Source organism: Equus caballus, chromosome 1 (assembly GCF_041296265.1).
Source record: "Equus caballus isolate H_3958 breed thoroughbred chromosome 1, TB-T2T, whole genome shotgun sequence".
NCBI classification, from domain to species: domain Eukaryota; kingdom Metazoa; phylum Chordata; class Mammalia; order Perissodactyla; family Equidae; genus Equus; species Equus caballus.
This window is the reverse complement of record NC_091684.1, coordinates 87439386-87451385: the sequence shown is the minus strand read 5'-3', so window position 1 is coordinate 87451385 and position 12000 is coordinate 87439386. Positions and strand designations below refer to the sequence as shown.

Sequence of the window (12000 nt, the reverse complement as noted above, 5' to 3'; positions counted from 1 at the left end):
TTCCAAGCATGGTAAACTACAGAGCCCAGGGGCGGGCTTGCAGGGGGCTGCATACCATGCTGGCCACGGGGCTCCTTTCTGGTTTCTTGCCTGATACCTGCCCTAGCCTGGGCTGTCCACTGGGTCCCCATCTGTCCTGTTTCCACCTGGGAGCCAGCTCTGTGGGACTCGTAATTGCAATTATTTCTTCCATGGAACCTCCAGCTGTTTCCCTCCATCTTGTTCTTCCGTGTCTCTGGGGCCCAGTGGAAGGCATTGCACACTCTCCTTTTCCGCATTCTGTCCTCTTGCCCCTCATGTGGACCTGGCATTCTCTTCACAGTTTGTATGAGATCAGTGAACTCTATGAGCTGCTCCTCTTCTTCCGTGTGGCATCCCTCTGTCACCTACTGTCCAGGGTCCCTTTCTCCTTCTTCCTCTCCTGAAGTGACTTCTCACCCCTCTAGAAAGGCCACTTCCTCTCCTTGGTGACTCTTCCTCTTTCCTCCCTCCTCAAGGCCCTTAACAAGATCAATTTGGAGTGTCTTTGATGGCTTCCCTTTCTTTCCACATTCTGTTTTATTGTCTGGCTAATTGACATCAATACATACCTTTTTTTTGCCAAGAGTTGAATCAAGTAGATTTTTCTCCCACAGCCCCACTGTGCCCTAAAGCAAGGGGTGTCTAGTGCTTAAAACCATGTGTGAGCTTTACATCCATTAGGATGGTTATTAAAAAAAAAAAAAAAGGAAAATAGGTATTCGCAAGGATGTGGAGAAACTGGAACCCTTGTGCATTGCTGGGGGGGAATGTAAATTGTGGCAGCTGCTATGGAAAACAGTGTGGTGCTTCCTCAAAAAGTTGAACATAGAATTACCATCCGATCCAGTGATCCCACTTCTGGGTATATACTCCAAAGAATTGAAAGCAGAGGCTCAAAACTCTTGCAAGCCAAAGTTCACAGCGCCTTATTCACAATAGCCAAAAGGCAGAAACAACCCAAATGTCCATCAACAGATGAATGGATAAATAAAAGGTGCATACATAGAATGGAATATTACTCGGTCATAAAAGGAATGAAATTCTGACACATGCTGCAATGTGGGTGAACCTTGAAGACATATGTTAAGTGAAATAAGCCACATGCAAAAGGACAAATATTCTGTGATTCCACTTATATGGATGAGGTTACTAGAATAGTCAAATTCACAGAGAGAGAAAGTAGAATAGAGATTACCAGGGGCTGGGGAAGGGGGAATGAGGAGTTAGCATTTAACGGGTAGAGTTTCTGTTTGAGATAATGAAAAAGTTCTGGAGAAGGGTGGTGGTGATGGCTGCACAGCATTTTGATTGTACTTAATGCTACGGAATTGTACATTTAAAAATGGTTATAATGGCAACTTATATGTTATATGTATTTTACCGCAATTTTTAAAACATAAATAAATGTTCAAAGTTGTGTGAGCTAGAAAAAAACAAAACCAAACCTGTGTGACTGCAGCTACTGCAAGGACGCAGCTCCTGAGGGCCACCTCTCCCCAAAGGCACCCGGGATCATCTTTAATGACAAAATTCTGCCAGCTCTGCACGCAACCTGACGGTGCTGTCACTGGCCTGCTCCATGGAATTACCACAGCATCTGAAGATGCCTCCAGGAGGCCCTGCCCTGGGATCAAGGAGCCACATTTCCCTAACAGTCACCACAGGAACAGGACCGCCCACCCCTCTGAATACCATCTGAGTAATGAACTTGGCTTTGAGTTGGCTTACGACTTCTCCTCCTTTCAGAGACTGCGCATGTGCCCTTACTGACTCTTGAAGAGCCCTTCATCCATGGGGACAGCAGGTCCCCACAATGACTCCTAGGGTGGTGACTATCATAGGTGAGGATCTGTTATTACAGAATTTATCTTCCTTGCCAAAGTAGAATTCACCAGCATGGGAACTCTCCTATTGCCAAAACTAGTGCCCACTGTCTTTCCAGTTCCCTGGCTGTGGAGCTTAAAACTTGGGTTCTAACTCCTTTCTCCCTAGTGTCTCCCACATTTACCCTCTAAGTTCTGCCAAATTTCTTGGTGCATTTGCCTCTCCCATCCCACCTTTGCTCTCTGCTCCATACCACACCCGCTTGCTTCCCCTCTCTGCCTTTCCCCATTACTTCAGCAGCTTCACCTGCCTCCTGGCCTCTGACATCTTTACCTATTGTTGACAGTTCACCTCATGGTCTAGGCTTCACGCCCACTCATTTTTATGATCTGTACCTGTGTACACAGCACCCCCTAAAGCTGCCTTCCCAGCACAACCGGCAGCTCTTCTGTCAGGTTCCACTGCCCAATGTGAGCCATGAGCTCACACCAGCCTTGCCTTCCCCTCCAATATCAATCACCTCAGAACCAGCTCCCAGCTCCCAGAAGCCTTCTCTGAGTGATATGGAGAGGAGCATTCTGTCCACGTTTATATCCCAGAACCACGCCTAGTGCAGAGTGGGTGCTCAGGGATGGTCATCAAAAGAGTGGGTCTCACCACAGTCCTCATCCCCTAGCAGACGTGGGCCCTGTCTCTGAACCACCGGAGCACTGAACGTCTGCAGCACTCATTCTTAAATCCTTTTCTATACTACTGGGGCTCGCCCTGTTTTAGAATTGTTGGGTTTCCTGCTTCCTCCTCTAGTCTAGAGATCAAGGTCTGTAGTTGGTTCAGTATGTGCAAGATGTAGATGCTCGAGAAATACTGGTCCACTTATACCACTTTGTAGTGTACCGTACTCCTTCCTTGCTTCACATACTGTCATGTCACTTTCTGTGCATGTTTACTGCCTCCTCGCAAAGTGCATGACCTACAGCCCCAGGGGAAGGGGATAACTATCGTTATGGAGGCAGAGGCTGGTGCCATCTGGCCATGACTCTAGCATGAGGAGAGGTCTCAGTGATGGGAGCCTCAAGGATGGACTGCTTGCTCCGCCAACAGAAGGCTTTAGGAGTCTCCCATTGCCCCATGGATTCTGTCTCTTTTGAATCCCAGGTGCCTGGGTGGATCCCTGGCTTTGTGTCCCCAAAGACCACAGATACACTGGACTTGAGTTTCCTGGTGTCAGATTCCTGATGGGGTTCCAGCTCTATTATGGTCAGTGAACCCAGACTGCATTTCAGAGCCACACGCTTTGCCTGGCCTCCTGCTCACTTGTAAGGTGGCATCTGGAGAATAGGTGGCTTCATCTTGCTTCAGCTCTCCCAGCATGAAGAGATCTACGCTTATCAGTGAAATGAACACTGTGGGAGGTGGCTGGTACCTTCTTCACTTTCCCCAAGGGAACATTTGACAAACACGGCGCATGGTTCAATGCTTCACTCCCAATAGCACCCCTGTCAAAATATCCTATGTTGTCTAACCTCAAAGTCATTGGATCAGGCAGAAAAGCTATGATTGATCTCATTGTTAAACTCTTTCTCGCTTATTGGCATGACAACTGAGCTAAATAAGGCTGAGATGAATATGAGTCTATTTTTGGAGACCCCTCACGGAATTCATGCACACTGTGTATTTTGCATCATTTGAATCCTTAGGCACACTCGGGACTCTGAAGCAAACATTCATTTGTAAATGTTACAGCTGCCAAGGTTGGCTGGATGCTCTGCTGGGTGACGTATTAACTCTCCCAAGGCTGCTTTGGAAATGGAAGGAACGTTCTGAGCTGGGTTTTGAAGGGGAGATTGGCTTGTGCGTGCTTACCTTCACTCTGTCCATACAGGCTTCCATCTTCAGCTGCTCCACAGCCTTCCTGGCTTGGGAGATGCTAGTGGTGCTGTTGTTGGACATGCCCTCTTTCATTCTGCTGCCCCTGAAACAGCCAAAGGGAAAGGGCTGCCAGCTCTGCTTTTCTGAAGGAAGGCAGAGCCCTCCTCGGCTTTCTCCCTTCTTCCACCGCCTACAGCTTCTCCGTCCCAGCCCAAGGGCACGCGGGAGCAAACCCTCCTGGGATGAGAGAAAGGAATGCTTTCCTAGTGATGGAAGTGACTGGAAAGAATTCCTCAGCCCGGGGAGAGGGAGTAGAAGGTAACAGATGGTCCCAGAGTACTTTACCACCCCCACGACCATAAGCAATACCTCGACATGTGTATGGTGCTTTGTTAGCAATTAAATCATTCCATACACATTTGTTCATTCATTCCTCCGGTAGCCCATTAAGTTGGCAAAACATAGTAAGTTTTGTTTAGCAAGTACAGATAGAACAGAACTCAGAGAAATTAAGCCAATAGCCAAAGGTTCCACAGCCAAAATTTGTGGTTCTAGAACCCCAGCTCAAAGCTTTGAAGCCTAGCTAAGGACTCTCTCCACTCTCATACGGCTTCCCTAGCAATCTACAGCTCGGGGCACACGTTTCCCAGGAAAAAATTCTTTTATTACTAATTTCAGTTGGCTGTCCTTCTAAAAAGTTTGTAGGCTTTATGTTGGGAGTATGTTTTTAAATAATAATACACACAAACACCCCTATCCTGGGGATAAATTTGTTTTTCTAGGAGGAGGATGAAATTCTCCCTGACTGCACATGTAATGATGCCACATGACTAGGAAAAGACCACTGTAACGCTAACTGTCCCACAGGAAAGCATATGCTGTAGATTCCAGCCCCCCCTCTAATGAGACACTACTCTGATGAGGCCTAGTCATTCACGCCTGACAGCCGGGCATGGTCGCACAGGTGACGGTGGCTTCCAATGATGCACAGGGAGGGGTGAAGAGGCTCCCCTGGTATCTTGGTGTGCAGGCCACTCTTTGGGAATTTTTTCATGCATGTACTGACTCTCTGGCCCAGATGAAGCATGATGGCAGCTTCATTTGTCCACAGGCAATTTTTGAAAAAATAAAAGTTTCAGGGGCTGGCTGGTGGCGTAGTGGTTAAGTTTGCACTCTCCACTTCGGCAGCCCGGGGTTCACAGGTTCAGAACTCAGGCGCAGACTGAGCACCACTCATCAAGCCACACTGTGGCAGTGTCCCACATAAAATAGAAGAAGACTGGCACAGATGTTAGCTCAGTGACAAACTTCCTCACAAATAAATAAATAAAAATTTCCTTGTTATAAGACATGGACCAGCCACCTAAATCAGAGTTTAACAGGTGTGTGTCCTTACCTTGCAAGGTGTTCCATGGACCTTTGGGATTCTCGAAATCAGTGCTTTAAAAAATTTAATGAGCAAGTGAATACCTGGGGATCTTGATAAAATGCAGATTTTGATTGAGTGGGTTGTGTATGGTCCAAGATTCTGCATGTCCAACAGGCTCCCAAGCTGCTGGTCTGTGGACCACACTTTGAGTAGCAAAGCTCTGAATCACCGAATGTTAATATAGGAAGGGAGCCTAGAGGTTCAAGTCCAATCCTCTTATTTTTCAAATATGGAAATATATTCAGGGAGGTTAAATAACTTGCTTTGCAGAGCTCTCTAGTGGAAGTGGAGGGAAGCATTTCCCCAGGGCTGCTCCCCACTTGTCCCCCTTCCTCAGCCTCGGGGGACCTTTGGGGCAGCAGTAGGACTTTATCCCATACACTTGGTCTATGCTGCTCTCCCAGGACAGGCTCACTCCTCGAGTGATCCTAACCTTGCCTGACTTGGGAGTGAGATGGCAGGGAGGGGCCACCCTCTGTGGTAGGCAACATAACCCAGGAGAAGGAAATGGTTTTTGCCAACTGGAGCTAAAGACAATTGAGTCTTTTAAAGATCTGACCCCATGGGAAGGTTTCTGAGGTCCTCCCTCCTGCACCTGACCGGGCTCCTCTTAGGTTCTATCTGAATAACATTGTGCCTTTTCAAGACTATCCAGACACCATACTTCTATGTGAACTGATGAGTGTCTGTCTCCCTATACGTGTGTGTATGTCTACCCCACCTTGACTCAAGAAGAAGAAAGGAAGTAGAGACTAAGCAGAGATGGAATGAAGCTAAACATGCATACTGCCTACTGGTCCACCTCTAACTTGACTCTTGGCCTTTTTTTTTTTTCTTGGTGGGAAGATGGGCCCTGAGCTAACATCTATTGCCAATCTGCCTCTTTTTGCTTGAGGAAGATTGTCACTGAGCTAACATCTATGCCAATCATCCTATATTTTGTATGTAGGACACTGCTACAGCATGGCTTGATGAGCAGTGTGTAGGTCCATGCCCAGGATCTGAACTTGAGAACTCCAGGCCACTGAAGCAGAGCGTGGAAACTTAACCACTATGCCACCGGGCTGGCCCTGACTCTTGGCTTTTTAGAAGACAAGGTAGAAGAGAAAATAATACCACTGCTCAGGGGACGGGCTCTGTCACCGCCATGGTCAGACAGCTTTCTCCTCGAGCATACAGGAATGCACTCACAGACAGGCTTCAGAGGGAGGTTCTGATGGGCTGCATCTTGTGGTGCGTAACTCAGCTCAGAGCTGGGGGTGGGGCAGCGCCAGGTGGTTCAATCCCCAGGGTTGCTGATCTGATTTGACTCAGCAGACAGAGGTTAGAATTTCTGGACGAGTGGATATCATCGTGTGTTTTCTGCCATCCTCCCTAACGTGACATCTCCACGAGCTGTGGATAAGGATCGGTTGGCACAGAGCTGCAGTCTGTCTCCCTGGAAAATGCCTGAAAGACAGCTCTTGCCAGCGAGCACAGGCCCCTGGCCTGAAGGGACCAACCAGCTCAGACTGCAGGGTGGGAGTGGGGTGGGGTGTTGTGACCCACCCCCCTTTGCCACAGTGAGTTGCTGAACAAAGATGCTTGCCTGAATCACATCTGTTTTCCTAACGGGGAGGACACAGCTTGGTTTCCCAGCCAAGACCCAACAACCCATGGAGATGGCTGGGTTCTCCTTCCCCGCTCCCCCAGAAGGGGGGCATATCCACTCACCTGGGGGATAATGTGAGGTGGTGGGTAATTTGTAAAACAGACTTCATAAGGGCCCTGTATCTGCTATGGAGAGTGGGAGAGGGGGACAGGACAGTGACAATTGCTAGAAGAAGAAAGTGATGGTGTGAGGACCTGGCCCCACGTCAAGGATGTGGACAGCCCTGCCTCCCTCCAGGCCCACACATGCACTGCTGACCAAGACACTCCTGGACAGGACACGTCACTTCCTCACCTGCTAAGAGGCAGCACAGGGACAGGCCTGGGAAGGGGACAGGCTGGCGGCAGCAGCAGTCGACAGTCTTCAGAGGAGAGGCCGATGCAGGGCTCCTGCTTCGAGGGTCACCTGAAAGCACAACCAGAGATAGGTGATGATGCAGCAGAAGCCAGGTGTCCCCAAACCATCCCAGCTCCCACAGGGCCTTCCTAATGTGCTCCAGCTGTCTCTGTGAGCCTGGGAACCCTCGTGTCAGACCAGAGGGGAGAGGGTGAGCCAAGGGCAGCAAAAGCCCCTAGTCTGACACAGAGCAGCAAGGGGACATCTTGAGGCCACAGCCCGCCCTGGGCCTCCCCCACAACCTGCGTGCCCCCCCCCCCCCCGCACTAGCCATCCCGGCTCCAGCCAGACCCCTGCCCAACAGAAACAGTTCAGATGTTCTTTCTCACAGAAGACCATAAAAGGTCATTATAAAAAGATATATCCACTATAGGAAAATGTGAAGATAGAGAAAATTACAGCAAAGAAAACAAAGACTGATTATAACACGTCTCCTCAGAGATATCTACAGTTAACACATTGATGCCTACTAGTCTCACACGTATTAGAAATAACCTGATTCCCATCAAACGACATTTAGCACAGAACAGACTCGACCCGATGACTTTAAAGATCTCTTTAAAGCTGGGGACTCTCCCTCGAGAGACAAAGAGCCCCATCGGCTCCCTCCGGGAAGGCTGACTCCGGGAGAAAGGGCCCATTCCCTAAGATGCTCCGAGCGGCCGGTCCTACAGTGGCCACCTCCCAGGATCCCAATGAACTTGGAGCAAAAACAAAAGCCAGCCAGGGACCAGTTGACAGTCCGGTTTGCTCCCCAGCTAGAGGGGAATCCAAATTCGTTTTGGCTTGAACTTCGGGAGAGAACGTTTGAAGTGGTGCCTCGTGCGTTTTTCTCAGCCCGTCATGCATTTTCACAAACACTACGTGCCTGCTGTTTCGGATGTGATGGTTCCTTCCCGTCACAGTAATTTGGTGCATCTGAACGCTTCCCATCCCCCAAAAGTTGACAGGCTTTTATGTAGTTTTACCCTAATCTCCTTCCCTATTTTTTTTCTCATCCCTCTGCTATTAGAGAACTTTTTTTCATCTATTCACTCATTTCTTTTCACTTTGTTAATATTGCTCTTAAAAACCATTTATTTCTGTTTTCAAGTCACTGGTTTTTCAAATGGCATGGGATCTCGACTGCTGGTTGGTCTTAGCCAACTTTAGGGGGCCGGAGGGGTCCTAACTGGAGCTGAGGAGGATGCAGAGGGCCCCCCACCATCTTCAAAGGGAGGGAGAGAGACAGACAGACAACTCCTAGAGAAGAAGCTGCTGAAGGGGGCAAGGACTGTCCTGCATGGGCAGAACCTAAACACTGCCCACTGGGAAGGTGACTAAAGTCCGGCTCCGGGAGTCTTCGCTGCCCATCTTTCTGGACAGACACAAAATCCTCGGGGGCAGGGGGCCCAACAAGACAGCTCCGGAACTCCTCCCTCACCTCCAGTGCCGCCCCCACTTGCCGAAACATCCAGACCCACGCAAATCCCTCTTCAGGCCCCGACCTTTGCTTAGTTTTCTAATCTTTGTTCTAAAGTCACATGTGCCCACGAGAATGTTCTCTACTCTCACTATCTTCACTCTTAAAAGAAAGGCAGCCGTTCCTCTGAGGGCATCCACATCACAGCTCCCAGCAAATGCCTACAATCAATGCTGCAAATGACATGAGGAAAGCTGGGAGAGCACCAGAAAAATAGAGGGGGTGTTGACATTTGCTTTAAGTAGACTAGACTTTTTGTACATATACACATCCTGTCTCAGAAAGAGGTCTAAGACTCTGTGCAACAAATTCCCCTGACCAGCTCCCAGGAAAAGCGTTCCCTGGTCACAGGAGTTTGAGAAGGGCCATTATTTTCCTCCTTGTTTGGAGGGCCACGGTGCACACCAGCACATTAAAGATCCTGAGGAGTCCTGTTTACGTAACCCTGCATTTCTCAAAATGATTCATCCAGGAATGCCCCGGGTTTTGTTTTTGGGGGCTGAGGGGATGGATACTGGCAGTGCACCTGTGCACGGATCTCCACGCACCTGCTGCCCTCAGCCCACTGTGGCCAGGCCCACCTCTGTCACTGGTTCCCACACCTTGGCTGGTATAGAATCACCTGGGAATTTAACATCACCAAGACCTGGCTCCGTCCCACATCAATGCCCCGGGGCCTCTGGGTTATCTCATAGCTCTCCAGGGCACTCTGACATCCCAAGCTTTTGCACCACTGCTCAAGTCCAGTGGTTCTCAGGCTTTGCTGTGCATCTGAATCACCCGGGGCTTTCAAAGATGAGATGCCCAGATCACACCCTAGACCACTTAAGACACACTCTCTGGAAGAGGGCTCAGACGTCGTGGATGTTTAAACTTCCCAAATCTGTTGTGCATGTAACTCACCCAGATCTGACTCTCACTCAACAGATCCCGGTGGCGCCTGGGGAGCAGAGCAGCTCCAGCAGCCCTGTGAGCTTGTTCCACATGCAGTCTCAGGCCCCACCCAGACTTCCTGAATCAAATCTGCATTTTAACCCAAATGATTCGTGTGTATGTTAGAGCTGGACAAGCTCTGTGCTGGACCAGGGGAACCCAGTGCCGCTGTATGCAGGACTCTGAGCCCGAGACTAAGAGACTCTACCGAAGACACCAGGGCAGCAGGAGAGGTGGGAGAGGGAGGGTCGCTGTTCTCCTGACCCTCAGTGTTGTTCCCAGTCCCATCCAGCTTTTGGGCTCCTCTTTTACATGATTTAATTCATTCTGGTAGCTCTTTGAGAGACTGTACATCAGGAAAAGGCCATATCAATTTCTCCTTGTCCATTTGGCATTTGCATAGCATCTTCCATCCAAGGCTCGGAGGATATTTCATAAGTCAACCCCCCACTCTGCCCGGGGCCCCCAGGAAGTGCTTTTGACAGCTTCCCAGGATTGTCACTGTTTCCAAAGTAAGACAAGTTGTTGCTTCCGGCAGGAACTTAGCTCCTAACCAGCTTCCTTGGTCTCGTTGCTGGAAAATACTGCTTTTTAATAGCACTAAATTTTACCATGATGTTTGCAAAAGCTTTTTTTTTCCTAAAGAGAAGAATGTCCTCATCTCTAAACAAAATGCTGTGGTCTCACTGTGAGGGCCTGGGAAGACCCACCACGTGGCCACTAGCTGACCAGGAGCCCCTTGAGGGCAGAGGCATGCTGCCTGTGTCCCCAGTGCCAACGTAGCCCATGTCCATACAAACATGATGTGGGTATGTATGAAGAACAGACCAGGGCTTCAGAGCAGTGAGGTTAATTATCCATGGCTGCTGTGTGTTGCAATTCTTAGATGGAGCGAATTCAGCTCCCGGTTGTGAAGTATCATGACCTGAAGTCACACATATTTGCTGACAGCACAGTGCTGGGCCTTTGGGAACAAGAATCATGGTCTCTGCTCTCATGGAGCTGACAGTCTGGTGGGGGGTGTCACACAATGTTTGAATAATCTGCTGATGAACGTACTCTTACGAACAGAAGCACGCAGTTCTAAGTGGGCATATAACTAAACAACTTGACCTGGACTGAAGCATCTATGCTGGTTTCCCTGAGAGGTTCTGAGGCCAGAGGAGGAATGAGACTTGCCTGCCCTCATAGAGGTCAGGTTCTGAGGCGAGAAGATGAATACATAAGTAATGGACAGAGTGTAACAGGCGTACAGGGGCTGGTTGTCCCGCAGAATCCACTCTCCTCTTTTCTCATAATAATATAATCATGGCAGGGCAGGGGGCCAACAAGCTACACTTTCTCCAGCATCCCTTGCAGCTAGGTGTGGCCTTGTGACTAATTTCTTACCAATGGAAACTGAGTGAAAATGATGAGTGCCACTTCCTGGCCTAGGCCTCAAAACACTATTTGTGTGCTCCTCCACGCTCTTTCTCCATCCCATAATATGGAATGTGGACATGTCTGCGACTTAATTTCAACAAGGGCAGGCAAATACAGGGCCCTGGGCACGGGTTCTCTAAGTGTGGCCTCTGGACCAGCAGCATCAGCATCACCTGGGAGCTTGTCAGAAACGCAAATTCTCGGGCCCCACTCAGGCCCATTGAATGGGGACTTTGGGAGTGGGAAGTGGTTTAACAAGCCCTTCAGGTGATTCCGATGCTCAGGAAGGACTGAGACCCGCAGTCCTAGGGGAGGAGAGAGAAACAAAGTGTAAGGAGCCTGTGTTTCTGCAAACCTACTTAGAGCTGAGCTGCCCTGTCAACCCGGGCTGTCACCTCTGGGCTCACAGGTGAGAGAGACATTTCTACGCTCTTTACATCACTGTATTTCTGGGTCTTTGTCACAGCAGCTTGGCATCTCCCTAACCAATATAGTATTTCAACAGAGGTCCGTATATGGTGCTATGGAAACCCTATTGACTTGAAAATACTTTCAAATCTTGAGACGAAAGTACTAATTTAAGAAATTCTATTTGGAAAAACCAAACACAATGAGGCATCAATTATAGCAAGGATTCCACCTTGTGAAGCTGTGTGCACTTCTAGGGTTTAACATTTCTGGGCACAGACTGGTGGGGTGGGCCTGCGAGGCCCCACATGTCACCAGGGAAGAATCAGCTCACTGGAGAGACAGCCCGACACATAATCCTGGATTATTACTGAGTCACTATTTCCAGTACCACGTGGTGTCTATCACATAGATTTGCTCTCTGGTCCAATCCCCACAGGTTAAGGGGGCTACAAGTAGAAGTGTAAGGAAGTTGCTGTTGTCACCCTAACATCCTGTTCCATGCTTGGCCCACAAGATGGCACTGCTTTTGGCACAAAAGTCGAGAAGTTCTCCCAGCGTTCAGAGCAATCATTTATTTGAGAT

The 12000-nt window shown here is 49.1% G+C and overlaps 1 protein-coding gene across 9 annotated transcripts in view; it reads right to left on the bottom strand.

The window, feature by feature from the left end:
* GNG4 (G protein subunit gamma 4) overlaps positions 1 to 12000 on the bottom strand; it is a 70597-nt gene that overhangs the window by 26413 nt on the left and 32184 nt on the right. For 6 of the 9 annotated variants that reach the window (XR_011423713.1, XM_070228923.1, XM_070228946.1 and 3 more), the window contains 2 exons: positions 7089 to 7199; positions 3709 to 3817 (listed from right to left, as the gene is read on the bottom strand). Coding sequence is in view for 8 of the 9 variants with exons in the window: in XM_070228923.1 (XP_070085024.1) it covers positions 3709 to 3807 (99 nt within the window). In the remaining variant the exon portion in view is untranslated. Of the gene's footprint in view, positions 1 to 3708; positions 3818 to 6259; positions 6539 to 7088; positions 7200 to 12000 lie in introns of those variants that run through there. The other 3 variants (XM_070228926.1, XM_070228936.1, XM_070228915.1) reach the window with 2 other exon arrangements.